Source organism: Capsella rubella, unplaced genomic scaffold (genome assembly GCF_000375325.1).
Source record: "Capsella rubella cultivar Monte Gargano unplaced genomic scaffold, Caprub1_0 scaffold_6, whole genome shotgun sequence".
NCBI classification, from domain to species: domain Eukaryota; kingdom Viridiplantae; phylum Streptophyta; class Magnoliopsida; order Brassicales; family Brassicaceae; genus Capsella; species Capsella rubella.
Window position 1 is genome coordinate 8923662 of NW_006238918.1, and position 23897 is coordinate 8947558.

Genomic DNA, 23897 nt, shown 5'->3' on the forward strand with positions numbered 1-23897 from the left:
TATGTTTATAAAAATAAGAATTCATGTTTCGGTCCGACCTATCTCACTTATGTTAGAAAATGTTTTGAGACATAAATTAGATTAATTTATACTCTCAAAATTTCTTACTTTTTGTTTTATTCCCGTTAAATCCCATTGTATTTAGGTTTACATTGTGTAAAAATAAGCATATATATATTTTAAACATTCACTAAAACTATAATCTATTATTTATATATTTGTTAGTATAATCGATAATTAGTAAGTTTTTTTAACTCTTAATCAGTTATCTTTTTTAGTTTTATAATGTATAATATATTAAAAAGACCTTTCATATTCATTTTGGAAAAGCTTATTTACATAGGTTTAAATATTAAAATTAAATGATAAAATGGTATAATTAATTTTAAAAATTAAATAATAAAATGAGGTGGATGATGATGTGGCTTAAGGAGAAGAGAGAAAAAGTTAACTTTATATATATAGATATTGTCTACATCCATATCTAAGTAGGTGTTTTTTCTTTAAAGAAAATATTTTTCATCAAATAAATTTGGGAGTTCAGAAACTCTGCATCAATATTATAATTTTTCATGTAACTAATTCAAATAAAGGGAATTGAAAACTTAGTTTTTGGAACATAATCAACATCAATCCATAATCTGATAAACTATCTACTACACATACCAGCATATCTACCATGTCATTCAATCCTTAAAGCATGATTAATGGTGGGCTCTTAACCTAAAATTTTGTTAAGAAAAACTCTAACATAAGAGCCTTCTCTTAACAAAATCGTAGGTTAAGAGCCACCATTAAATATGGTTTTAGGTTATAAGGACACCATTATTGGTGGTCTCATAGACAACCTGTAGTGGACCTAGGATAAAGTTTTACCCAGGTTAAACATAAGTAAAAAAAAAAATTGATGAGGCAAATGCGATTTTACTCAATAACAATGAAAAAAAATATGAAAATTTACCCAGGACAACTGCCCTCCTCTTTTTGTATGTAGGTCCGCCACTGTAGACAACTTTTAGCCTAAGATTTGCTAAAAGATGTTTCTTATAATGCTCATCATGTTTTACTATTTCCGCTATCAGTAAACTACCAACCATAAACAAAGTATGAATATGTAGAAAAAAACAAAGTATGAATATGTAGAAATATATGTTATCTCTTTTCCAACATGAGCGCCGTAAAACAAACACTTGGTTGCAATCCGAACCATCTATTGAGGAGAGCGATCTTTACCTTTAAAGAGTTTCTCAATTATGGCTTCTCAAATGAAGGAAACTATCCTAGAGGAAACTCTCATCACTTGATTAGTTACAAAAAATTAGATTTTACGAGAATGATCTCTCCATGAAAGAATGAAGCAAATTCTAGGATGTCAAAAGGTCTTTTAAGCTAATCGAATTATTATTTTTATTTTTTTGTTGTTTGTTTTCATTTACTTGATTTATACTTTTTTTGCTTAGTTTTAAAAATCTTTCAAGTTTTTTTTTTCATTTGAGCTACTTTTGTAGTTTAAAAGATCTATTGTTTCAAGTTTGATATTGAGAATTCCATTTTGCATTACTCGTGTCAACTTTACAATATCTTTAGTGTATAGTATCTAGGATAAAACTTATCACATTGTTTGTTAAAAAAAAAAAAATTATCACATTATGGAAATAAGAGTATATTAATAATTAACACTTAAATAATAACACTTATAATGGTCAATTCTTAATGCTATTTTTTTTTCAATAACTAAGAGATTCTGCGCCAAAGCCCGACCCATACATTTTCTCAAGCTCGAAATTAGATTATGTTATATGGTTTCGTCCCAAACGCTACTCGGATCAGCGACCTTTAAACTTTAAATAATAACACTTACAATGGTCAATTAATCTTAATACCATTTTTCAATTGTATATATAGTAGTATAGACTTATAGTGATAGCTCATTGTAAAGTGATAGCTCATTGTACTTAGTACTAAAACGTAGATGTTAAAACCATATGAAGTGTCGTGACTCGCCACTCGCCAGCCACACAGATCGTACATTTGGGCAACTTTGTACTTCAATATGCTCTCTTTTTCCAAATGGTACCAATTAATATATATATTCTTTTTGCCGCTCCTCGATAATTAATTTTTATTGCTAAGCTTCTATTGGGTGTGTATGGACATTATTATAATATTTTCTTTTAGATTTAGTCTTTGCTTTAATTTTCTTTTAACAAAGATTTAAGAAACTAATAATTAATTTCAGGTGGTTGATGAGTGATTAATCATGAGTAACAGTATTAGAAATTTTGGCTTTAATTAGAAAATCTAGCACGACGTATGTGATTTTTAATTATATTTATTTCGTATGCACGATATCTAAATAAATAAGTATATATATATATATATTGTTAGAATTATATTATGAAAGTTTGTTAAACATTACACAATGTATTAGTGTGTAGCACTAAACCACGTTAAAATATCATAGTTAATTAGGATTGTACTATGAAATTTGGACTAATTTAATTCGTATATTGCAAATTGTGGAAACCCTTCTTCTAGTATAGTAGTTGGTCAATACGTTTTTTTTTCTCATCGAAATAAGAATTCTTTTTGTTACATAATTAATAAAGTCATGCTACAATTGGTTAATAGGTTTAACTCATATAGTTTTAAAGGATACCAAATTGATTATATTGCATGCCGACTAACTAGTTAACGTTATAGTGAAGGATACCAAATTCGTACCACACAGTTTTAAGCTTCTTGGCATGTCTTTTTGCTATTTAAATTGTTTTGCCATTTGGCTTTTGATTATATTTATATTCAGAAAAAATTTCGTCATTTGGGATGTCATGTCACCATGAGAGATAGAGAGACTTCATTGGATGTGGATATGAGTGGAGTAAAGATCCCAAGCAAGACAAAAATACACATACCTAATCTTATTTGTTTAATTGACCACTTCGATGGAGAGAGTTATCGTAATTAATCAAATATCATCTCCCAGTTGAATCTCCAATCATGTACCTTGTACATGTGTTTAGTTTAAGTATAATTTGACTATACTAATCGTATAATGGCCAATTTTAGATTAAAACTCAAGCAAAATAGATAAGACAAACAAAACCTCTATATGGACAAAAACAAACCCAATTGTGTAGAATTGTATAGTTATAACCCAAATAATAATAATGACTATTATTACATTTTGGACATTATATATATATAGGTCGTATGATATAAACTTTGGCGGAAAAATTACAAAATCATGTTTTTAGCAGTAAAACAGAAAATCACGTTTTTGCCAAACAAAAACTATAGCATCGTTTTTAACGGAAAATTTAGAAAATTAAAATTTTGGCGGATAAGTAATGGAAACCGTGATTTTGGTGAGAAAATCGTGAAACCATGATTTTGGCGAACAAAATTGTGACACCGTGTTTGTGGCGGAAAATTTTAGAATGTGAGAGAATGATGGAAAAGATCTAATTAAACTAGGTTTTTGGTTTACTAAAATTGGTGTAGACTTTTTGATTTGGTTATATTTAGTTTATATATCTAGTGTTTTGGTTATGGATAATCTACTAAACCATTCTAACCCAAACCTACAAAGTGTGGAATTTAGAAGCTTAGTTTTATAATGTAGTATTCTTAATATTGTCAAAAAGAAAAAAATGGTTAGTTTTATATTTTATAGTTTTTCAAATGTGTTGTGGATTCTTACCAAAGAAAACCTATATCCCTAAATGCTTCTTCTATAAAGTATTACTCTACTAGTGTTGGAAAAATGAATATGATATAAAGCAATGCAATATAATAACAAAAGAACATGCAATAGTATAATTTAATCAAAGGCTAGTACCTGAAAAGGTCATGGGAACTGACTTCAACTGTGAAGATCAATAAAAAGTCGTAAAAAGGAGTAAACGTTAGCTAGTAGTAGTAGGCTTTGTAGTGCCTAGTAATGTAGTAGCTAGCCTTGGCGTTATAATTGACTTTTACGAGTCAGTTTACTTATTATGCGATCAGACCGGTATCATGAAACTAAAGTGATCCCATAGTGTAACTTTAATAATAACCCAAATGAGACAATAGAAATCTAAAAAGGGTCTTCGCTCCAATTGGTAATATTATAGGATAGTGGAAATTGTGGAATGAACTAAAACTGGTAGAGCGAATCTTGTTTCATCAAATTTAAGTAATAAACACATGCAGAATCTTCTCTTCCTCGGTCCAGAAATAATAGAGAAACCAAAAATAATAGATTTTCACAAAGACTACATGGTTAGGTTATTAAGTAGAGATTGCATTAATTAACACACAGTTTCTAAAATATAAATCAAGGTTGTCAAATTAACTTATTTTTGCAAAACTTAGGTTTTTTATGCAATGAATATCTAAAAATTTGAAAAAAGTAGCATAATATTGATTCTAATTGGTTACAAACATTTTTTCTCAGCTATGAATCTTGTTCAAAAAATTCAAAATTTAGATTATAGAAATTCTAGATATAGGATCAACCTATGGAGAGCCATTAGCTATAAATTTTATCAAAACAAATTTTAAGAGAACTTATCCTAATATTTGTATGGACTCTATTACAGATTATACACACCCCAAAACGTTTTAAGCATTAGAAAAACATAGAAAATTGTTACAATCCGAAGTTTAAAACCGGAATATAAAAACGTAAAACATAAATTGATGATCAAAAATTCGTTAGAACTGTCTATCCGAAGTTTAAAACCGGAATATAAAAACATAAAACATAAATTAATGATCAAAAATTCGTTAGAACTGTCTAGATACATTTTTAATTAATTTTTTAAAAAACTTATCCAAAATTATCATTATTTATTCTAAACTATCCGAACACGAACTTTATTCGTTTGAGTAGTAATGTTATATATATTTTGAATTCCGATATACTACACATGTATTAACCGATAAGACATATTACGTTGATAATTTTTATAAGTCAATATGAATATACGTTTGTGAAGATCAAAAATATAACTAAGCTAGTGTTTGTATCTCACTTAATTGAATAATTGTAAATAGAATTAAGATGGATCTATCCGTAATCGTTTGCCCACTAAGTTCCACTTAACTAATAGTACTCTTTTTGTATTATTTTTCTTAGTAAACTTCTCTTTTCCGCTCACGAGACATTCGTGGGGAAGAATGACTTATGGATTTATTTAAACAATAATTATTAAAGGGAATTTCACACTGGCCGGTTCGTTTGCTTTACTTAGAAATATGATAAAAGGAAGAAAAAACAAAGTGATGAATAATTAATCGTGCTAAGTTTTTCTAATAGCAAATGGGTTAGCTAATAATTACCCAATCTGTCTAATGATTATAAGATTAAGTGGGGTTGTGAGAAAGATGAAAGCAAAGGTAGGCATTTCTAACATGATTAAACAACTTAATTCAAAACTTAATTACTTTTTTTTTTTTTTTGTAGTTTGGCTTTTTGTTGTCCCTTTGATATATTCTTTTATCTAAAATATTTTCACAACCAAAATAAAAAAAGTTTTGTCGAATTTCAATTATTATTGAATCTATTTGACACTCCTAGTAGTTTAAAAAAGTTATAACAATAAAATTGAAAGTTTTATTACGTTGGTCGACTTATTATATCTCATTTCCATATTTACTAAACATAGATATGGATTTTCTTTAGTTATACAATACACCTAATTAAACTGTTCATCTTTAAATTAATATTGGTCGGGCTTTTTATCATCTTTAAACTGTGTTGACTAGTGGCGATACCTCTTGTTTCATATATTACTACTGTCAATCCCATGCAAATGGATATATCTAAATCTATTCCATATGTAACCAAAATGTGCATTGGCCTAATTATATATAGTCATTGATATAATTAAGATGGGACGTATACGTTTAATTCTCGAGTTAAAACATTTGAACTAGAGATAGTAGAAGATGATGTGTCAACTCAAAGCAATGATCCTTCGTCCGCATGAACGGCTATTTATATGATATATCTAACGTAATAGTCAGCGCCTTGTCAAGTATGATGTCAATGGCCAATGGGAGAAAAAGAAAAAACAAGAAAACAATTAATAGATGATTGTTACATATTGGTTCTCTTTATGCATTTTACAAAAAAAAATATCGTATTGTTGGGGTAGTTGGAAGGTGAGGTTTTGGGTTCTTAAGCCAATCTACTCTTGCCAAATTAGACAAATGAGATTAGACAGATTATATATACAATATATGTATATCAGTTTTTATTTTTTGTTTCTGTTTTAGACGCACCAATCATTTTATGAAACTAATTGAACAAAATGTAACTATTTCACAAACTCTAGTGCAACCTTTGTTTGCACAAATGTTTTTAAAAAGAGAGGGATGTAACTATTAACATGATATATATATATATATATATATATATATATATATATATATATATATATATATATATTTCATGAATTCAACTCATTATCTTCTGAATAACAAGGTTATTCCATAACCTAAATCAAACCAAATTTCACTATAGAATCAGTAACATCTCTAATTCGAAGTTAAAATCGATAGTTCTATACCATGAAAATAGTAATGTATATATCTTCTGTTAATTAAATGTAATTTATCACTTAAGCCCACATATGTTAATTACTATTAATTTGGTACTAAATAAATCTCATACAATGGTGAAACACATAGTGAGCGAAAATAATAATGGGCTTTAAATACTCAAAGCCTTTAAAATGGACATGATGCAGAGAAAGGATGAAGTGGCGTCGTTTTACAACAAATTAAAATAGAATAATGCGGTGAGCGTGGATCGAACACGCGACCTTCAGATCTTCAGTCTGACGCTCTCCCAACTGAGCTATCCCCGCTTGCTGTTATATGCTAATTTCTTTTAATTTATCACTTTAACTTTGGGTGCACTAATACGACTAGGTCACTAATACAAGTTATAGAACAAGAAGATGTTGTGCTGTTTAACGAATTAGTGGTTAATTATATGATTAATGCAACGGATTTGATGATAATCTTCTCACGTTAACCGAAATTGATGTAAAAGCTTTTGCGATCTCGATTAAATCATTCACAAAGATTATAAATTTAAATATGAAAGGTCTCCTTAAGAATGTTCAAGAACATTAGGGTGATTTTACATACCAAAGTTATCAATCAATAGAATGACATAATCATTAGAAAGTCAAAACTTATGATCTAGAGTGCACCTAACAAAAAAAGTTAAATTGGGCTAGGCCTTTTCTTGACCCATTTATTTTGCAAGGTATATATCGAGAAAATACAAAACAAAATAGAAAAGATAAAAAAAGAAATATTTGTGGACAGCAAACAAAATTGAAAATTTTCTCCATAAAAGTTCGTCGTTGGGCTCATTTATCTCTATAAATATATATTTTTGTTTTTTTTTTTAAATTCTATGGACCCTATCTCTTGAGAAGTGTAAAGACAGGTGGCGTAGTTTTAGTCTGAATCTGTAAAAATTACTTTGTATTCTCGTTGCAGACACAGATTCTTTTCCGACAAATCATGGGAGAGATCGAGAAGAAGAAACCACCTTCTATGTCTGAACCAGAAAGATCCACACCGATTAAGGTAACATTATCAAGAATCTTTGTCTTAGTAACTGAACCATTTTGACACACTTGCAAAATTTTCTTGATTTTGAGTTTAATGAAATCTTGATATGTCGTAATCTTTGAGTTTGAATGTTTCTTTAAGTAATTTTTAGAGCTATGCCCTCTCGAGTCCACCTTCTCTGGTGAGCAAAAGGCGTTTGCTTTTTTTTTTTTGTAGACTACAAGAAGACAGTATCGTTTCTGCAAGTCATGTGGTGAAGGAAGTAGTTGCAGGACAGTGAGGTCAAGAACGAAGCTTATGAACGTTTTGATTGAACGAGGAAGGCCTCACGAGGCTCAAACCGTTTTCAAAACATTGGCAGAGACAGGACACAGACCGTCTTTGATCAGTTACACAACTCTTCTAGCTGCTATGACGGTTCAGAAGCAGTATGGTTCCATAAGCTCTATAGTCTCGGAGGTGGAAGAGAGCGAGACGAAACCTGACTCTATCTTCTTCAATGCTGTTATTAATGCCTTTTCGGAGTCTGGTAACATGGAAGACGCGGTGCAGGCTCTGTTTAAAATGAAAGAGCTTGGTTTAAACCCGACCACTAGCACTTACAACACTTTGATCAAAGGGTATGGGATTTCAGACAAGCCTGAGAGATCATCTGAGTTGCTTGATCTTATGTTGGAGGAGAACAATGTTGATGTTAGACCTAATATAAGGACGTTCAATGTGTTGGTGCAAGCGTGGTGCAAGAAGAAGAAGGTGGAGGAGGCGTGGGAAGTTGTGCATAAGATGGAAGAGTGTGGAGTTAGGGCGGACACGGTGACGTATAACACGATTGCTACTTGTTATGTGCAGAGAGGAGAGACTGTGAGAGCTGAGAGTGAGGTGGTTGAGAAGATGGTTATGAAGGAGGAGGCTAAACCGAACGGAAGAACATGTGGGATTGTGGTTGGAGGGTACTGTAGAGAAGGGAGAGTGAGAGATGGTTTGAGGTTTGTGCGGAGAATGAAGGAAATGAGAGTTGAAGCAAACCTTGTGGTCTTTAATTCTTTGATCAAAGGCTTCGTTGAGGTCATGGACCGTGATGGCATTGATGAGGTAAACTCAACACTCTATTTAACGATTCTTTAATGAGGAGTTTGAATTGGTAAAATATAAAAGAATGAAAGTGCAGGTTCTTACCTTGATGAAGGAGTGTAAGGTGAAGGCAGATGTAATCACATACAGTACTGTGATGAACGCTTGGAGCTCAGCTGGATACATGGGGAAAGCTGCACAAGTGTTTGAAGAGATGGTTAAAGCAGGAGTCAAACCAGACGCTCACGCTTACAGCATTTTAGCCAAAGGTTACGTTAGAGCAAAAGAGCCAAAGAAAGCTGAGGAACTTCTTGAGACTTTGATAGTTGAAACAAGGCCAAACGTTGTGATCTTCACCACGGTGATCAGCGGGTGGTGTAGCAGCGGAAGTATGGATGATGCAATGAGGGTCTTCAACAAGATGTGCAAGTTCGGTGTCTTGCCAAATATAAAGACATTTGAGACATTGATGTGGGGTTACCTAGAGGTGAAACAACCATGGAAAGCAGAAGAGGTTTTGCAGATGATGAGAGGATTTGGTGTGAAGCCTGAGAATTCCACCTTTGTGCTGTTAGCAGAAGCTTGGCGTGTCGCAGGACTCACTGATGAGTCGAACAAAGCAATCAATGCATTGAAATGTAAGGACATAGAGATCGCAAAGTTAGAGAAGCTGTACCAGAAACAGTCATCTAGTAGCTTTAATCTACTGCAGATTCCAGTCGGTAAACGAGAGCTTCCAACTGCAAAAGCTATGAATCTTTCTGCTTGTAAACTTGGTGCTCGAGTGCCAATCATATGCCAGAAGCAGTCCCAAGCGCAGTTTGGGATCAGTGGGCAATTTGTACATTCTTGTACAGTGTTCTTGAACTAAAAAACGACAAAACCGGCTTCAGCTGAACTGAAGCCAGAGATTTGGTTTTCCATTACCCTTCTGTTGAAATTTCAGAGTCAATACTTTGAGAACTCACTATATGTACATTACAGCAGAATGGTCTTGTATAAAAGAAATGGCATTATTGTACAGTTGCTGTTTTCAATAACTGCAGACATAAATTTGGAGAAGTAAAAGAACCTCTTAATGAGCAGTAACATAGAACAAAGCAGTTTACACAACTCGGCTGCAAAAGAATTAGTAGTCACAGACACTCTCGGTTTTGCGCTTCAGTTTAACAAAGATCAATCGTTACATCAGCTTTGCATTCTATTGTTACCTCACTTTTGGAGGAACTTTTTAACTTCTTGATTCACAAGTTCATAGGGAAATTTGCTAAGAAGCCAAACTAAGAGAACACCAACAAGAGCACCAGAGAACTCCGCAATGGGTTTGAGAGTCTGAACAACTTTCATGGACGTAAAGCCACCAAATATAGTTTCTAATAATCCAGTAGAACCCTGAGCTGCTTCATATACCTGCAAAGAACCAATGAACTAAAATACATCACTACTTGTTACATATATTGTATAACAAACACACAAGAAGAAATGGGACTATAAACCACAATGAAGATGTGTGTTAAGGTTCTCACCCTCTTCAAAACGAACTGACCCAATACAAGAACTTCAAGGAATCTTATCCAATCCCGAGACATCTACAAAATCAAGTTTAAAGATTTTCAAGAAACTAGGGAACAAATAGAGAAGAGAGACCAAGAGAGTTTACCTTGAGGAGAACACTGATCACAAATAACCCACAAACAGCACCCGAGGCGCCAGCAGAAGCTGAATTTGGCCGTAAAACAAACCACGAAACCAAGTTAGCTCCAACACCAGTAAACAAGTAGGACATCCACAAACCAAAAGATCCTTTTTCTTCTTCAACAATCTTTCCTGTTAGTCACACAGAACGAACGGAGTCTCATTGTCCATTTGCTTTGCATCAATAAACTTAGCTATATATATAGAATCCGAACTCTCACCAAAGATGTATAAGAAGAAAAGATTGCTTGAGAGATGGTTCCTACAATATATATATATACAAAAAAAAAACACCAAAGAATCAGAAAAGGAAGAAAACAAAGAAAGATAAGAGAATAGAGCTTTTTTACCAGTCAGCATGACAGAACGTGGAAGTCACAAACTGGTACCACACGGGATTATCGCTATACAAATACATAGATTTGATGGCGCGAACGTTATACAAGTGTTCAGACATAAATATGGCAAGATTGGTAAGTATGATCAAGACTATGCCATTTGCTCGGTTCTGTTTTTTCTCTTCTTGTTGTCCTTTACTCAATTCAAACTTTGGGGTAATATCTGAAAAAGTAAAACAATTTACAATCAAAACAGTGTAAAAGGAAATCATGTGGAGGTAGTAAAAAAAAGGTCTGACCTGAGTCACTGAGACGAGATCTGACGGCGGTGAGAGGAAGAAAGACGGTGGAGTCAGTTGAGTTGAGAGAGAGGGGAGCACGGCGGCGATGTAAGGAGGGTAAAGATGGGAATCTGGAACAAAGAGAAGAAGAATGTGGGAGGGAGAGATAGTAATGGTGGTGATGAAGGTTAAGCTGAAGCTGAGACATTTTCAGAAAACTCAAAAATCTTTTGAATTTTTTTGTTAGTTTGTTCTAAGTTTAAGACCAGATTAACTAACAAAAATTATAAAAGTTAGATCTAAAAGCGTATATAAATTATATTAAAAAAAAAAGAGTAAAGATCTAAGATTATTATTATTGTTATAAGGTAAAAAGTAAGCTCAACAACTACACCCACATACACATACTTCAGGGTATGTTTTCAAATGTACTACAAGTGATTATTTCAAAGATTCTCCTCTAACCCCAAGACATCTACAAAATCAGTTTTAAAAAGAATCGAGATTTAGGCAAACCGAACAAAACCGGTTAATAACCGGTAATTTTGATGGTTAAGTATAAGTAAACCCTAGGCGTTTTAGTGTCGTTTGTTTCCTAGTCTCTTCTTCTTCTTCTTCTTCATCTTGTTGAAAGCGAAGGATTCGTCGGCGAGGGAGAAATGGCGGCGAACTACGAGTACGACGATGCTCCGGCGGCGAATTACGAGGGGGAGAGCGGCGGGGAGGGTGGATACGACCCAAATTTCGTGCCGGATTCGGTGAAATCGTTCGTGGTTCACATGTACAGACACATAAGGGAGAAGAACGTGTACGAGATCCACCAGATGTGTGAGACATCGTTCCAGACCTTATCGGAACGTCTGTTCAAGGAGACGCCGTGGCCGTGTGTTGAAGCCATTGCGCCATACGTTGATAACGACCATGTCTTCTGTCTTCTCTACCGCGAGATGTGGTTTCGGCATTTGTATGCGAGGTTATCTCCTACTTTGAAGCAGAGGATTGATTCTTATGACAACTATTGCAGCCTCTTTCAGGTTCTTTGATTTGTGATTTTGGATTTTGGATTTTGGATTTTTGGATTTTTGCATTTTGGATTGTTCTCTCTAGTGATGGTTCTCTTCTCTTGTTAGGTTGTGTTGCACGGCGTAGTTAATATGCAATTGCCGAACCAGTGGTTGTGGGATATGGTGGATGAGTTTGTCTACCAGTTCCAAAGTTTCTGTCAATTCAGAGCGAAGCTCAAGAACAAAACAGAGCAGGAGATTGCATTGCTCAAGCAGCATGATAAGGTATTGTGTTTCCCCCTTTTCTCCTTGTCATTCTGATTCTTAGCTTTATATGTGAGTCAGTGAGTTCACCTCACCTCATCAGGCATGGAATGTGTATGGCGTGCTCAACTTCTTGCAAGCACTTGTTGAAAAGTCCACAATCGTCCAAATTCTTGAGCAAGACAAGGATGGGCTTGAACAGTTCACTGCCACTGATGGGTACGATTACAGTGGTGGGAGTAACGTGTTGAAGGTCCTAGGTTACTTCAGCATGGTCGGTCTCTTGCGTGTTCACTGCCTCCTCGGTGACTACCACACTGGTCTCAAATGGTTGCAGCCCATTGACATCACTCAGCAAGGTGTTTACACCAGCGTCATAGGGTGCCATATCGCAACTATATATCACTATGGATTTGCCAACCTTATGTTGCGAAGGTATATATCTTTAGCCTCTCTTTCTTTCATCTTTGGTGCCATTTGGATGATATTTTCTCGGAGGAAGTTTTGATAAACTGTACAAACATTAAGTACCCTGGTATCTCAGATTTAGAGTGAAAAACAAAACTGTTGGTGATAGACATAACACACGATTAGCCTCCTTCTATCCATGTACCCACAAGGACAGTTATTTCCCTCGCTTTGTCTCCGTAGTATATTTACTTGCTTTGTATTTTGCTTAGTGGCTGGTGACTCTAACTGGGGCAATCCTTTGGTAGGTATGTTGATGCTGTTCGTGAATTCAACAAGATTCTCCTCTACATTTATAAGACAAAGCAGTACCATCAAAAGTCACCGCAGTACGAGCAAATACTGAAGAAGAATGAGCAGATGTATGCATTGCTTGCGGTTTGCCTCTCGCTGTGCCCTCAAACAAAACTCGTCGACGAGTCTGTCAACTCTCAGTTGCGAGAGAAGTATGGTGAAAAGATGATGAGGATGCAGAGGTATGACGATGAGGCATTTGTTATTTTTGATGAGCTCTTCTCTTATGCATGTCCCAAGTTCATCACCCCTTCGGCACCAAGTTTCGAGGAACCTCTTGTCAATTACAACCAGGTACCACAGTTTATAACAGTAAAACAGTTCACGAGGACTTGTTTGTTCAACTTTCCCAACTTGGGTTATCTCAGGATGCATACAGGCTTCAGTTGAAGATGTTCCTTTATGAGGTAAAGCAGCAGCAGCTGTTGGCGGGAGTGCGGACATTCCTGAAAGTCTACTCCTCCATTTCTCTTGCTAAGCTTGCAAAATACATGGAAGTTGATGAGTCCACTCTAAGGTGAGGAACCATTGGCAGATGGCTGTGGCTTTTACCAAAAGTCTCTCTGCAATCTATATATTTTTTGTCGTTATATTAATCTTTGACATGTACGGGTTTTATTGCAGGACCATATTGTTAACATACAAGCACAAGACCCATTCAGTTGATTCCGATGGTAGGATCATCTCCAATGCAGACATTGACTTCTACGTCAACAATGTATGTTCTTTCTTCTCTCTGTAAATCTTTGCCATGGATACTATGGTGGTTTTAGAAGTAACTTCAAATCTGGTGAAACTGCAGGACAAGATCTACGTTGTGGAAACAAAACCCGCAAAACGTCATGGTGATTTCTTCTTGCGGCAGATTGCCAAGGTTTGTAAACTGAAACATGATAAGAGTCCCTATTCCTGAATGTGCTTTAATTTATTTATTTTTGATTATTCATTTTCTCCATTGCGTAGCTTGAAGGCGTGATAAACGATATGGAACGCGTCAAACTGGAATGAGCATTTTTATGTGTTGCGCCTGTCCTCTATGCCCAATTGATATGCTTTTGAGAGCCTTCATGTAGTCAAATGGTGTAGTTCCACTCTTTCTGGTGTTACTTTAATCATCTTTGTTATGAATTATTGCCATTTTTCAATTGAGTGTGGCACTAAAGAAGATTATATTCATACAATCTCATAAGTTCCTTTCGAATTATTTTACCCGATTTTTGATATTCCTAAGATGAGTCTAATCTTCAGTAATCCACTATATCTTGGTTAATGCAAATCTGGTGATTAATTTTATTGGTTGCCCTAGATATTTTTGGCGTCCTTTAATGAATTTATTTCCACCAGTATGGGTTCCCAAAACAAATCTGTTTCATGTTCGTCGAAGATGTGTTTGCCTCATTGTTTGGCTGTCTTGATGCTCTTGCTAATTTTCCCGATACCTTCCTCCTCAAGTCAAGGTATCAATACTTTATTTCCTTTGGAATATTTGCATCCATCAAGCAGCCGAACGCTTGTGTCTCCTGGAAATTTCTTCGAGCTTGGTTTTTCCAATCTCCGTAATCGTTGGTACATAGGGATATGGTATAAGAGTGTAGCTGAGCGCACCTACGTTTGGGTGGCCAATCGCGACAACCCTCTTTCGGATTCCAATGGAACCTTCAGAATCTTTGTTACCAACCTTGTGATTAGGCCTGGGCATTTGGGTATTCGGGTCGGGTTTTTCGGGTTCGGGTATTTCGGGATTAGTAATATAGGAACCTAATAGGTATTTATAAAACTTCGGGTCGGGTTCGGTTCGGTTCCTTTTCGGGTACAGATACTTCGGGTAATGATTTAAAAAATCCGAAAATTACCAAAATATATTTGGGTATGAGTAGTACCTACCAAAATCCGATCCGAAATTACCCAAAGTACCCATAAATCCGAAACTATTTGTCAAAACTAACAAATTTTTGAAAGAATATATTACTAGTAAACAGATTTAACCAAGTTTTGAACATTCAAAGATTAAAATCAAAAAGTCACTGAAAAAATAAGAAACCAAACTAACAAAAGCATAACTTAAAGTCTTAAACTAATGAAAGTGATTATGAAAATATTTGAGTTGATAAATGGAAGAAACTAAGAAAGAAGAATCATCCCAAGATGGCAACATTTAACCAAGATTATCCAAACATCATGACCATTATTTATATAAAACCAAACCTTTTAAAAACTAAAAACAATTTTAAACAATTTTAAAAAACAATGACAGATATGAAGTTGCCTCAGTAACTTATACTCATCAATGGACTTTTTTACATGTAAGGAAACCTAATATTACATAAATGTGTTCGAGTACTTAGAAGTACCCACGGGTATGCGGGTTCGGTTCGGGTAATACCCGATACCTATTGGGTAGTGAGAATAAAAACCGATCAGGTATTTCTTAAGAACCAAAGTAAAACGGGTTCGGGTATTACATGTCGGGTTCGGTTCGGGTATTCGGGTTCGGGTATTTTTCCCTGGCCTACTTATGATCCAGGATCAATTTCATGTACTCGTCTGGTTAGCAGATATAACAATTCAGAGATCTCTGGTCGTTGCAGAGCTTCTTGATAACGGAAATTTTGTGCTGAGATCTAGCGATCCTGAAGAAGTTTTGTGGCAGAGTTTTGATTTTCCAACAGATACTCTACTCCCTCGTATGCAACTCGGGTTGGATCCCAAAAACAGTAACACGAAGAGATTTCAATGATCCTGGAAAAGCCTAGATGATCCGTCAAGCGGCAATTTCACCTACAGACTCGAAACTCAACATTCCCCTAGCACTGGTGAACAGTGAAAGGAAGTGACTTTTTAGCAAGTGGTGAAACACCTAAACATGATTCGTTAGAAGTTAGAACCATTCGATGACACTAGAGCAAATAAAGAAAATATGCCAAATGACAATTTCTCTACTGTTAGTGAGATTGAGACATACAGATCAATAGTCTAACTAACACAGGGTAAACATGTTTGGCATAGCAATTATCAGGACAAGTAATTCGAAAGGAACTTAGAGATTGTATGTATATAATCTTCTTTAGTGCCACAGTAAATCGAAAAATGGCAATATTTCATAACAAAGATGATTAAAGTTACACCAGAAAGAGTCGAACTACACCACTACATGAAGACTCTCAAAAGCATATCAATTGGGCATAGAAATGCTCATTCCAGTTTGACGCGGTCCATATCGTTTATCACGCCTTCAAGCTACGCAATGGATAAAATAAATAATCAAAAATAAAAAAATTAAAACACAGTCAGGACTCTTATCATGTTTCAAATTACAAACCTTAGCAATCTGCCGCAAGAAGAAATCACCATAACGTTTTGCGGGTTTTGTTTCCACCACATAGATCATGTCCTGCAGTTTCACCAGATTCAAAGTTACTTCTAAAACCACCATAGTATCGATGGAAAAGAGATACAGAGAGAAGAAATAACATACATCGTTGACGTAGAAATCAATGTCTGCATTGGAGACGATCCTACCATCGGAATCAACTGAATGGGTCTTGTGCTTGTATGTTAACAATATGGTCCTGCAATCAAAACCCGTACATGTCAAAGATTATTATAAAGACAAAGATATATAGATTGCAGAGAGACTTTTGGTAAAATCCGCAGCCATCTGCCAATGGTTCCTCACCTTAGAGTGGACTCATCAACTTCCATGTACTTTGCGAGCTTAGCAAGAGAAATGGAGGAGTAGACTTTCAGGAATGTCCGCACTCCCGCCAACAGCTCCTGCTGCTTGACCTCATAAAGGAACATCTTCAACTGAAGCGTGTATGCATCCTGAGATAATCCATGTTGAGAAAGTTAAACAAACAAGTCCTCATGGATTGTTTTACTGTTATAAACAGTGGTACCTGGTTGTAATTGACAAGGGGTTCCTCGAAACTTGGTGCCGAAGGGGTGATGAACTTGGGGCATGCATAAGTGAAGAGCTCATCAAAAACAATAAATGCATCATTGTCATAACTCTGCATCCTCCCCATCTTATCTTCATACTTCTCTCGCAACTGAGAGTTGACAGACTCGTCAACGAGTTTTGTTTGAGGGCACAGCGAAAGGCAAACCGCAAGTAATGCATACATCTGCTCATTCTTCTTCAGTATTTGCTCGTACTGCGGTGACTTTTGATGGTACTGCTTTGTCTTGTAAATGTAGAGGAGAATCTTGTTGAATTCACGAACAGCATCAACATACCTGCCAAAGGATTGCCCCAGTTAGAGTCACCAGCCACTAAGCAAAATACAAAGCAAGTAAATATACTACGGGGACAAAGCGAGGGATATAAATGTCCTTGTGGGTACATGGAAAGAAGGAGGCTAATCGTGTGTTATGTCTATCACCAACAGTTTTGTTTTTCACTCTAAATCTGAGATGCCAGGGTATTTAACGTCTGTACAGTTTATCAAAACTTCCTCCGAGAAAATATCATCCAAATGGCACCAAAGATGAAAAAAGGGAGGCTAAAGATATATACCTTCGCAACATTAGGTTGGCAAATCCATAGTGATATATAGTTGCGATATGGCACCCTATGACGCTGGTGTAAACACCTTGCTGAGTGATGTCAATGGGCTGCAACCATTTGAGACCAGTGTGGTAGTCACCGAGGAGGCAGTGAACACGCAAGAGACCGACCATGCTGAAGTAACCTAGGACCTTCAACACGTTACTCCCACCACTGTAATCGTACCCATCAGTGGCAGTGAACTGTTCAAGCCCATCCTTGTCTTGCTCAAGAATTTGGACGATTGTGGACTTTTCAACAAGTGCTTGCAAGAAGTTGAGCACGCCATACACATTCCATGCCTGATGAGGTGAGGTGAACTCACTGACTCACATATAAAGCTAAGAATCAGAATGACAAGGAGAAAAGGGGGAAACACAATACCTTATCATGCTGCTTGAGCAATGCAATCTCCTGCTCTGTTTTGTTCTTGAGCTTCGCTCTGAATTGACAGAAACTTTGGAACTGGTAGACAAACTCATCCACCATATCCCACAACCACTGGTTCGGCAATTGCATATTAACTACGCCGTGCAACACCACCTTAACAAGAGAAGAGAACCATCACTAGAGAGAACAATCCAAAATCCAAATTCCAAAATCACAAATCAATGAACCTGAAAGAGGCTACAATAGTTGTCGTAAGAATCAATCCTCTGCTTCAACGTAGGAGATAACCTCGCATACAAATGCCGAAACCACATCTCGCGGTAGAGAAGACAGAAGACATGGTCGTTATCTACGTATGGCGCAATGGCTTCCACACACGGCCACGGCGTCTCCTTGAACAGACGTTCCGATAAAGTCTGGAACGATGTCTCACACATCTGGTGGATCTCGTACACGTTCTTCTCCCTTATGTGTCTGTACATGTGAACCACGAACGATTTCACCGAATCCGGCACAAAATTTGGGTCGTATCCACCCTCCCCGCCGCTCTCCCCCTCGTAATTCGCCGCCGGAGCATCGTCGTACTCGTAGCTCGCCGCCATGTCTCCCTCGCCGACGAATCCTTCGCTTTCAACAAGACGAAGAAGAAGAAGAAGAAGAAGAAGAAGAGACTAGGAAACAAACAACACTAAAACGCCTAGGGTTTACTTACACTAAACGATCAAAATTACCGGTTATTAACCGGTTTGGTTCGGTTTGCTTAAATCTCGATTTAATGTTACTTTCGGTTTTCTTTTGGTACCTTCCAATTCCATCATCATTATCTCTCTCTCTTTGTGCCTTTCCCCTCTCTGTCTCCTCCCTTCGTCGTCTCTCTCTCTCTCTCTCTCTCTTCCTTCTTGCAGGTAAAGCTTCGTTGAATCTTCCTCTTTATAGCTTTCTTCCTAAATCTCACTTTTACCTAATGATTGAGCTTATCAACAGATCTGATCACTACGTCTGTGAATTACAAGTAAAAAACAAAAATCTCTAATTTCGTGTTGCCTCTGAAATTGATCGTCTTGGTTTATAGAATTGATCAAATCAAAGATCCTAATTTGTTTAATAACTTTGCAGGTAACGATTCGATCTGGTTCCTTTGTGCAATTAAACAGAGATGCAGGTAACTTTTTTGCCAATTTTTTTCACTTATAATTTTGGATTTCGAGAAACTAGCTAATGTGATTTGTCTGATTGATGTATAAAGGCATCATCACGAGCGAGACTGTTTAAAGAATACAAAGAGGTTCAACGAGAGAAAGTAGCTGATCCAGATATTCAATTAGTCTGTGACGATACCAACATTTTCAAATGGACTGCTCTTATCAAGGTTTGGTTGTAAAGGAAAGACTCCATTCAAGTGTTTTTCATGCTTTGATTCTGATCTTTTTTCGTGTCGGCAGGGACCATCGGAGACGCCTTATGAAGGTGGAGTATTTCAGCTTGCATTTGCTGTTCCTGAGCATTATCCTCTGCAACCTCCTCAAGTGAGATTCTTGACCAAGATATTCCATCCAAATGTGCACTTCAAGGTTAGTGATATAAGCGTTGCGATTTCTCTGCGGGTGAGAGAAAGAATGAATACAAAGACACTGTTTTTTTAATTTCTTTTGGGATTTGTTTGTTGTTGTAGACAGGGGAAATTTGCCTCGACATTTTGAAGAACGCTTGGAGCCCCGCTTGGACGCTTCAGTCCGTGTGTAGAGCTATCATAGCGCTGATGGCTCATCCTGAGGCGGATAGTCCTCTTAACTGCGACTCAGGTGAAAACTTGCTAGTTCAGGTGTTTTATAGTATGCAAATGCTTTTTATTAACTTTGGGGTTTGACACTTTTGTTTTGGTTGTTGTTGTTAAAAGGGAACCTTCTAAGATCTGGGGATGTGAGAGGGTTCAATTCAATGGCACGCATGTATACACGCCTCGCCGCGATGCCTAAAAAGGGATGATACTATTGCGTTTCTGTAGTGATAATGATTTGCGAGAGTGAATACATTATTTTTAAGTTTCACATTTGTAAGTTTATAAGGAGATGTTTCCTCTTATTAGTTTACAGTTTTACCAATATTACAATCGGACATGTCCATCGGTTTATTCGCAAGTCGTATCTCCTTGTTTAAGGAATTTGTCAAACCAGTCTGATGATTCTTTGATCATAAAGCTCGTCACTTCGTGTCCAACTCCTTCTTCTGCTCTGAACTGCTCTCTCAATACATCAAAAGTCTATTTTAGAATCTCTATCTGGTTGCAATAGAACTATTGATTAGATCAGTGAGTTACCTTAACATTTCCAGGAGAAGCAGTTTCCTTATACACCTTCTCAGCTCTCTTTAAAGGAACTTCTAGTCCGCCAAGAGGGCAGCGAGGATCCTTTGCGCCTGCACATGAAATCCGGGAAAACTTGTAAGTGTGACGATAGACAATGAGCATACATATATGTCGATTGGGCTCACCGTTAAGGATGTAAAGAGGCCGTGGAGCAATCACTGGTAATGAGTAAGGCGAATCAAACTTAGAAGCTAGGCCGGGAGCTATTCTGTTCCACACCTGTTAAGTCAATAAATACTTATCCAATTATTTGAGTTGCAATCAGAATTCGTAGTCATTTTCGAGCTTCTTTACCTTCTCGACAACTTCTTTGTCGATTACATTCTTTCCTAGATCAATCCTTGCTTCTGAAACCATATAAAAAATATGCAAAGAAATTAGAATCCTCATACTTTGTATATTGAATCATTTTGTGTGTCTTTCAAAATCTGACCTTCAAATAAAGGTTTTATACTATTGACTCTTGCTTCCCACTCATCATTTTCGATTGCCCATCTAAATCCCTGTCCAACATACAAAACATTTAAAAAAATTTGAATTAGGAAACCATCCTCAAGCAAAAACAGGCTTCATAGTTTCTATGTTGTTTATCTGTTTTTGTTTGAGTAAGAGCAAAATAAACTAATGATGATTTTTGCACCTGGACACCGATTAAAGGGGCAACCACGGAATATCGGGTGTCAGCTGCAGCAGCAAACCAAGCATGCATCCCTGTATATTGCTTTTACAATGAACAAAATTAGTATACATGACTACTATTACTACAAATCATGCTACTCAATTTGCTATATGACTGACCTCCTAGCGAAATACCGGTGATTCCTATCCTCGTTGGGTCTATATCATCCCGCTGAGTAAGATATTCAGCTAATTTGATCAAATCCCAGACCTAAGAAAGTCAAAAAACAGAAAAATCAAATAGATGAAATAAGATAGATGTCTTACGCTCCAACAACGAAAACCCGAAAAATGAAGCTACAAAGAAACAATGCTTTTACAGTATCAAAGATAAAAGGCATTGTGTTTCCATTTCTCCAAGATGCTATAAGAGCCTGCATTGCAATTTACAACCAAAACCCCATATCAGAACTCAAACAACAAGAAAGAAAACCAAATAGGAAATTTATAATGATCCGTAACCAATGACTTTACATCTCGATAAGCAGTTTTGCTGTCAGCTCGTTCCCCGTGGTAGCGAGAGTCTAAACCGATGGCTACATATCCCCTCGAAGCATATGCCTAAGTTGATGCATCAAGTATAATCAAGAAAGGAATGTTGATTAAAATCAAAAGTATAAAACTATGATTTGTTATCTTTTTTACTTGAAGCCATGGCCTTAACCATTCTTTGTTTGTGTTTGTGCCATGCATAAACACAATCGCTGGCTTTCTTTCTTCACTCCTCTCCTTCAAGCTTAATATAAGCAAAGGCAATCTCCCTTGCTCTGCATCCTTACTCACCATCACATAGCAAACAACTTTTTTTGTGAAGAACATACACAAAATTATCTCAAAAATGTAAAACGATTCATCTTGGTTTTGAGTCTTGTCAATGTTATAAAGATCATTGATGAAATAGCCAAACTTTATCAAAATGTTACCTCAGTGTGCAAATGAAGGTTTTCTTCTTTAAGCATTTCGTTTAAATCACCAATGTCTTCTTTAGGACAAGACTCTATTGCCTATGTTTGGTAATGAGTAATGACCAAACACAAAATTAGAAGAAAGGAACACAAAAAAAAAAAAAAAAGAAGGATAGAAGAAGAACATCTATCTCACTGTTGTAGAAGGAACATCGGATTGAAAGAGAGGGTTCTCCACAGGATTAGAAGAATCCGCAATTAGTGGAACTGGAGATTATTAAGGTTTAGAGATTAATTAATAAAATCGAAAGAGTTAAAAAGAACACATTCGTATCTATACCTTCTTGTGATCGACGAGTGTGGAGAAGACGAAGGAAGTCAGATCTAAACACTTGGGCTTGATGATGAGATTGAGAATCCATAACTCCGGTGGTGGTGGTGGTGGCGGCGGTGGTGATCGGTGGGAGTCTGGGAGAAAAGGATTTGTTGTTCTGTTTAATGTCAACGGCATGCAAAGTTTGCACGTGTAGACATATGATTAGCTTTAACTACTTCTTCTTAATGACGTGTTTTGTTTTAACTTTGAAATTCCTTTTGTTTTTTGTTTTTTCTAATTTTCTCGTCATATTTTGGATTTTTGTGTTTTGGATTTTATATTCGATTTCTATAGAAACAAACAAAAAAATAGGACGAATAGTTTTGAGTTTTTGTTTTTCCCTATTTATTTTAAAGTTTGTAACGTATACTTAATTCACATTTTATACATAAAACCAAGAAAAAAAGAAAAAAGGAAAAAGATGTATTAACAGTTAACACAATGAATATGAATTTCATCATTAAAATTTTATTAAAAATATATATCATAAAGTTTTTATTTATTGGTCAATTACACATTAATTAAAATAATATTCCATGATTAGTAATCTAATCCGGAGAGAAATCGTTTATAAAAATAACTTCCGAATTAAGTGATCTGGAATAACATAAAAATTAAATTATTACATATAAGTACTAAAATCTGTAAAAATGATAAATTGTGATTTAAAATATATATCATAAAGTTTTTTTTGGTCAATTAAAAATTAACTATTAATAATATTCCATGATTGGTAGTCCAATTCGGAGAGAAATCGTTTATAAAAATAACTTACGAATTAAGTAATCTGGAATAACATAAAAATTAAATTATTACTAATGAATACTAAAGTCTGTAAAAATGATAAATTGTGAACAAAAATATATATCATAAAAGAAAAATTTTTGGTCAATTACACATAAATTAAAATAATATTCCATGATTGATAGTCCAACCCGGAGAGAAATCGTTTACAAAAATAACTTCTGAATTAAGTGATCTAGAATAACATAAAAAATAAATTATTAAGTACTGAAAATCTGTAAAAATGATAAATTGTATTAGAAATTTTCGTTAGATACTAAATTTTGATTTTTTTTTTTTAAATCTTTAACAAAAAGAAATGATGATGAATATTGATAATCTTCAACCTAACTTATTTGGTATCAATTTTAAGTTTTAATGAGCTATACTGGTTTGTTCATCAACCTAACTTATTTCTGAAACAAAAAAAAAACTAAATTACTTGCCTTCGACCAAGTGGCATCGGCGAGGGACCTTTGTTTCCTTGGATTATACGAGCTCTCTGGACAGCAAGAAACAAAAAGATCTGTAACAATCGATAGCTACAGTTTTGTGAATCCATCATCATGTACTCTTGTGAACCTGCAAAGGAAACAAAAACAATTAACACAATGAAGCTTTTCTACTTGGCTATCGATTGGACCAGAGACAATACCAATGCGGCTTGATAGATGAGATGAGATCAGATCGGTCTAGATGGAAGGCTTCTCCACGAAATATAGGTTCAGAAGTTTTATTAGCATTGATGGGAAATTCAATAATTTTGCGCCCACACACACACACACGAAAAAAAGATGTTAAATCACAATCTCCTTTAATACAGTAGTTTCATCATTGATTCAGGGGACACATTATTGT

At 35.5% G+C, this 23897-nt stretch overlaps 6 protein-coding genes, 1 non-coding gene and 1 pseudogene across 9 annotated transcripts; 4 read left to right on the forward strand and 4 right to left on the reverse strand.

Annotated features, from left to right (window-relative positions):
- Positions 1 to 6784: 6784 nt before the first annotated feature.
- TRNAF-GAA lies at positions 6785 to 6857 on the reverse strand. The gene has a single exon. It is a non-coding gene; the product is annotated as a tRNA-Phe (tRNA).
- A 561-nt stretch (positions 6858 to 7418) lies between these two features.
- Positions 7419 to 9672, forward strand: LOC17884130 (pentatricopeptide repeat-containing protein At5g25630). Its single transcript, XM_006286423.2, has 3 exons — positions 7419 to 7593; positions 7795 to 8670; positions 8747 to 9672. The coding sequence occupies exons 1-3, from the start codon at positions 7528 to 7530 to the stop codon at positions 9518 to 9520; spliced, it is 1716 nt and encodes a 571-aa protein (XP_006286485.1). The 5' UTR covers positions 7419 to 7527; the 3' UTR covers positions 9521 to 9672.
- On the reverse strand, positions 9579 to 11279 carry LOC17883925 (rhomboid-like protein 11, chloroplastic). Its single transcript, XM_023781779.1, has 6 exons — positions 10982 to 11279; positions 10695 to 10905; positions 10566 to 10606; positions 10310 to 10476; positions 10176 to 10238; positions 9579 to 10059 (listed from the first exon to the last, which is right to left on the reverse strand). Exons 1-6 carry the CDS (start codon positions 11169 to 11171, stop codon positions 9862 to 9864), a joined length of 870 nt encoding a protein of 289 aa, XP_023637547.1. The 5' UTR covers positions 11172 to 11279; the 3' UTR covers positions 9579 to 9861.
- Positions 11280 to 11607: 328 nt separating this feature from the next.
- On the forward strand, positions 11608 to 14216 carry LOC17882434 (eukaryotic translation initiation factor 3 subunit L). The gene is made up of 8 exons (XM_023781780.1): positions 11608 to 11997; positions 12094 to 12252; positions 12335 to 12666; positions 12948 to 13287; positions 13362 to 13510; positions 13618 to 13711; positions 13796 to 13867; positions 13957 to 14216. Exons 1-8 carry the CDS (start codon positions 11623 to 11625, stop codon positions 13999 to 14001), a joined length of 1566 nt encoding a protein of 521 aa, XP_023637548.1. The 5' UTR covers positions 11608 to 11622; the 3' UTR covers positions 14002 to 14216.
- Positions 14217 to 14377: 161 nt separating this feature from the next.
- Positions 14378 to 15885, forward strand: LOC111829916 (annotated as a pseudogene).
- A 133-nt stretch (positions 15886 to 16018) lies between these two features.
- On the reverse strand, positions 16019 to 18564 carry LOC17883092 (eukaryotic translation initiation factor 3 subunit L). Its single transcript, XM_006287379.2, has 8 exons — positions 18160 to 18564; positions 17927 to 18085; positions 17513 to 17844; positions 16893 to 17232; positions 16670 to 16818; positions 16469 to 16562; positions 16313 to 16384; positions 16019 to 16230 (listed from the first exon to the last, which is right to left on the reverse strand). Exons 1-8 carry the CDS (start codon positions 18532 to 18534, stop codon positions 16186 to 16188), a joined length of 1566 nt encoding a protein of 521 aa, XP_006287441.2. The 5' UTR covers positions 18535 to 18564; the 3' UTR covers positions 16019 to 16185.
- A 215-nt stretch (positions 18565 to 18779) lies between these two features.
- On the forward strand, positions 18780 to 20042 carry LOC17881520 (protein PEROXIN-4). 3 transcript variants are annotated; one of them, XM_006288765.2, is made up of 7 exons: positions 18818 to 18837; positions 18917 to 18944; positions 19049 to 19094; positions 19179 to 19301; positions 19375 to 19503; positions 19605 to 19734; positions 19830 to 20042. In XM_006288765.2, exons 3-7 carry the CDS (start codon positions 19089 to 19091, stop codon positions 19916 to 19918), a joined length of 477 nt encoding a protein of 158 aa, XP_006288827.1. In that variant the 5' UTR covers positions 18818 to 18837; positions 18917 to 18944; positions 19049 to 19088; the 3' UTR covers positions 19919 to 20042. The 3 variants fall into 3 exon arrangements, with proteins under 3 accessions (XP_006288826.1, XP_023637674.1, XP_006288827.1); XM_006288764.2 differs by lacking the exon at positions 18917 to 18944 and having other exon boundaries at positions 18780 to 18837; XM_023781906.1 differs by having other exon boundaries at positions 18783 to 18944.
- Positions 19929 to 22381, reverse strand: LOC17884331 (putative hydrolase YtaP). The gene is made up of 13 exons (XM_006286675.2): positions 22221 to 22381; positions 22077 to 22147; positions 21899 to 21979; positions 21621 to 21749; positions 21450 to 21536; positions 21296 to 21349; positions 21096 to 21186; positions 20938 to 21008; positions 20731 to 20800; positions 20592 to 20644; positions 20423 to 20516; positions 20250 to 20347; positions 19929 to 20168 (listed from the first exon to the last, which is right to left on the reverse strand). Exons 1-13 carry the CDS (start codon positions 22300 to 22302, stop codon positions 20061 to 20063), a joined length of 1089 nt encoding a protein of 362 aa, XP_006286737.2. The 5' UTR covers positions 22303 to 22381; the 3' UTR covers positions 19929 to 20060.
- Between the last annotated feature and the right edge of the window lie 1516 nt (positions 22382 to 23897).

What these genes read in the sequence shown, in the direction of transcription:
- LOC17881520 (XM_006288764.2), top strand. An exon ending in AATGGACTGCTCTTATCAAG is followed by an intron (nt 19,302 to 19,374) that starts GTTTGGTTGTAA and finishes TCGTGTCGGCAG; the next exon opens with GGACCATCGGAGACGCCTTA. An exon ending in ATCCAAATGTGCACTTCAAG is followed by an intron (nt 19,504 to 19,604) that starts GTTAGTGATATA and finishes TTGTTGTTGTAG; the next exon opens with ACAGGGGAAATTTGCCTCGA.
- LOC17883092 (XM_006287379.2), bottom strand. Translation starts at nt 18,534, where the DNA reads ATGGCGGCGAGCTACGAGTACGACGATGCTCCGGCGGCGAATTACGAG. An exon ending in ACTATTGTAGCCTCTTTCAG is followed by an intron (nt 18,086 to 18,159) that starts GTTCATTGATTT and finishes TCTCTTGTTAAG; the next exon opens with GTGGTGTTGCACGGCGTAGT. An exon ending in CCCTTGTCAATTACAACCAG is followed by an intron (nt 16,819 to 16,892) that starts GTACCACTGTTT and finishes GGATTATCTCAG; the next exon opens with GATGCATACACGCTTCAGTT.
- LOC17882434 (XM_023781780.1), top strand. Translation starts at nt 11,623, where the DNA reads ATGGCGGCGAACTACGAGTACGACGATGCTCCGGCGGCGAATTACGAG. An exon ending in ACTATTGCAGCCTCTTTCAG is followed by an intron (nt 11,998 to 12,093) that starts GTTCTTTGATTT and finishes TTCTCTTGTTAG; the next exon opens with GTTGTGTTGCACGGCGTAGT. An exon ending in TCTTGCGGCAGATTGCCAAG is followed by an intron (nt 13,868 to 13,956) that starts GTTTGTAAACTG and finishes TCCATTGCGTAG; the next exon opens with CTTGAAGGCGTGATAAACGA.
- LOC17884331 (XM_006286675.2), bottom strand. Translation starts at nt 22,302, where the DNA reads ATGGATTCTCAATCTCATCATCAAGCCCAAGTGTTTAGATCTGACTTC. An exon ending in CCGATGTTCCTTCTACAACA is followed by an intron (nt 21,980 to 22,076) that starts GTGAGATAGATG and finishes TACCAAACATAG; the next exon opens with GCAATAGAGTCTTGTCCTAA. An exon ending in ACCTTCATTTGCACACTGAG is followed by an intron (nt 21,750 to 21,898) that starts GTAACATTTTGA and finishes ATGGTGAGTAAG; the next exon opens with GATGCAGAGCAAGGGAGATT.
- LOC17884130 (XM_006286423.2), top strand. Translation starts at nt 7,528, where the DNA reads ATGGGAGAGATCGAGAAGAAGAAACCACCTTCTATGTCTGAACCAGAA. An exon ending in AAAGATCCACACCGATTAAG is followed by an intron (nt 7,594 to 7,794) that starts GTAACATTATCA and finishes TTTTTTTTGTAG; the next exon opens with ACTACAAGAAGACAGTATCG. An exon ending in ACCGTGATGGCATTGATGAG is followed by an intron (nt 8,671 to 8,746) that starts GTAAACTCAACA and finishes ATGAAAGTGCAG; the next exon opens with GTTCTTACCTTGATGAAGGA.
- LOC17883925 (XM_023781779.1), bottom strand. Translation starts at nt 11,171, where the DNA reads ATGTCTCAGCTTCAGCTTAACCTTCATCACCACCATTACTATCTCTCC. An exon ending in ACGTTCTGTCATGCTGACTG is followed by an intron (nt 10,607 to 10,694) that starts GTAAAAAAGCTC and finishes TATATATTGTAG; the next exon opens with GAACCATCTCTCAAGCAATC. An exon ending in GTCAGTTCGTTTTGAAGAGG is followed by an intron (nt 10,060 to 10,175) that starts GTGAGAACCTTA and finishes GGTTCTTTGCAG; the next exon opens with GTATATGAAGCAGCTCAGGG.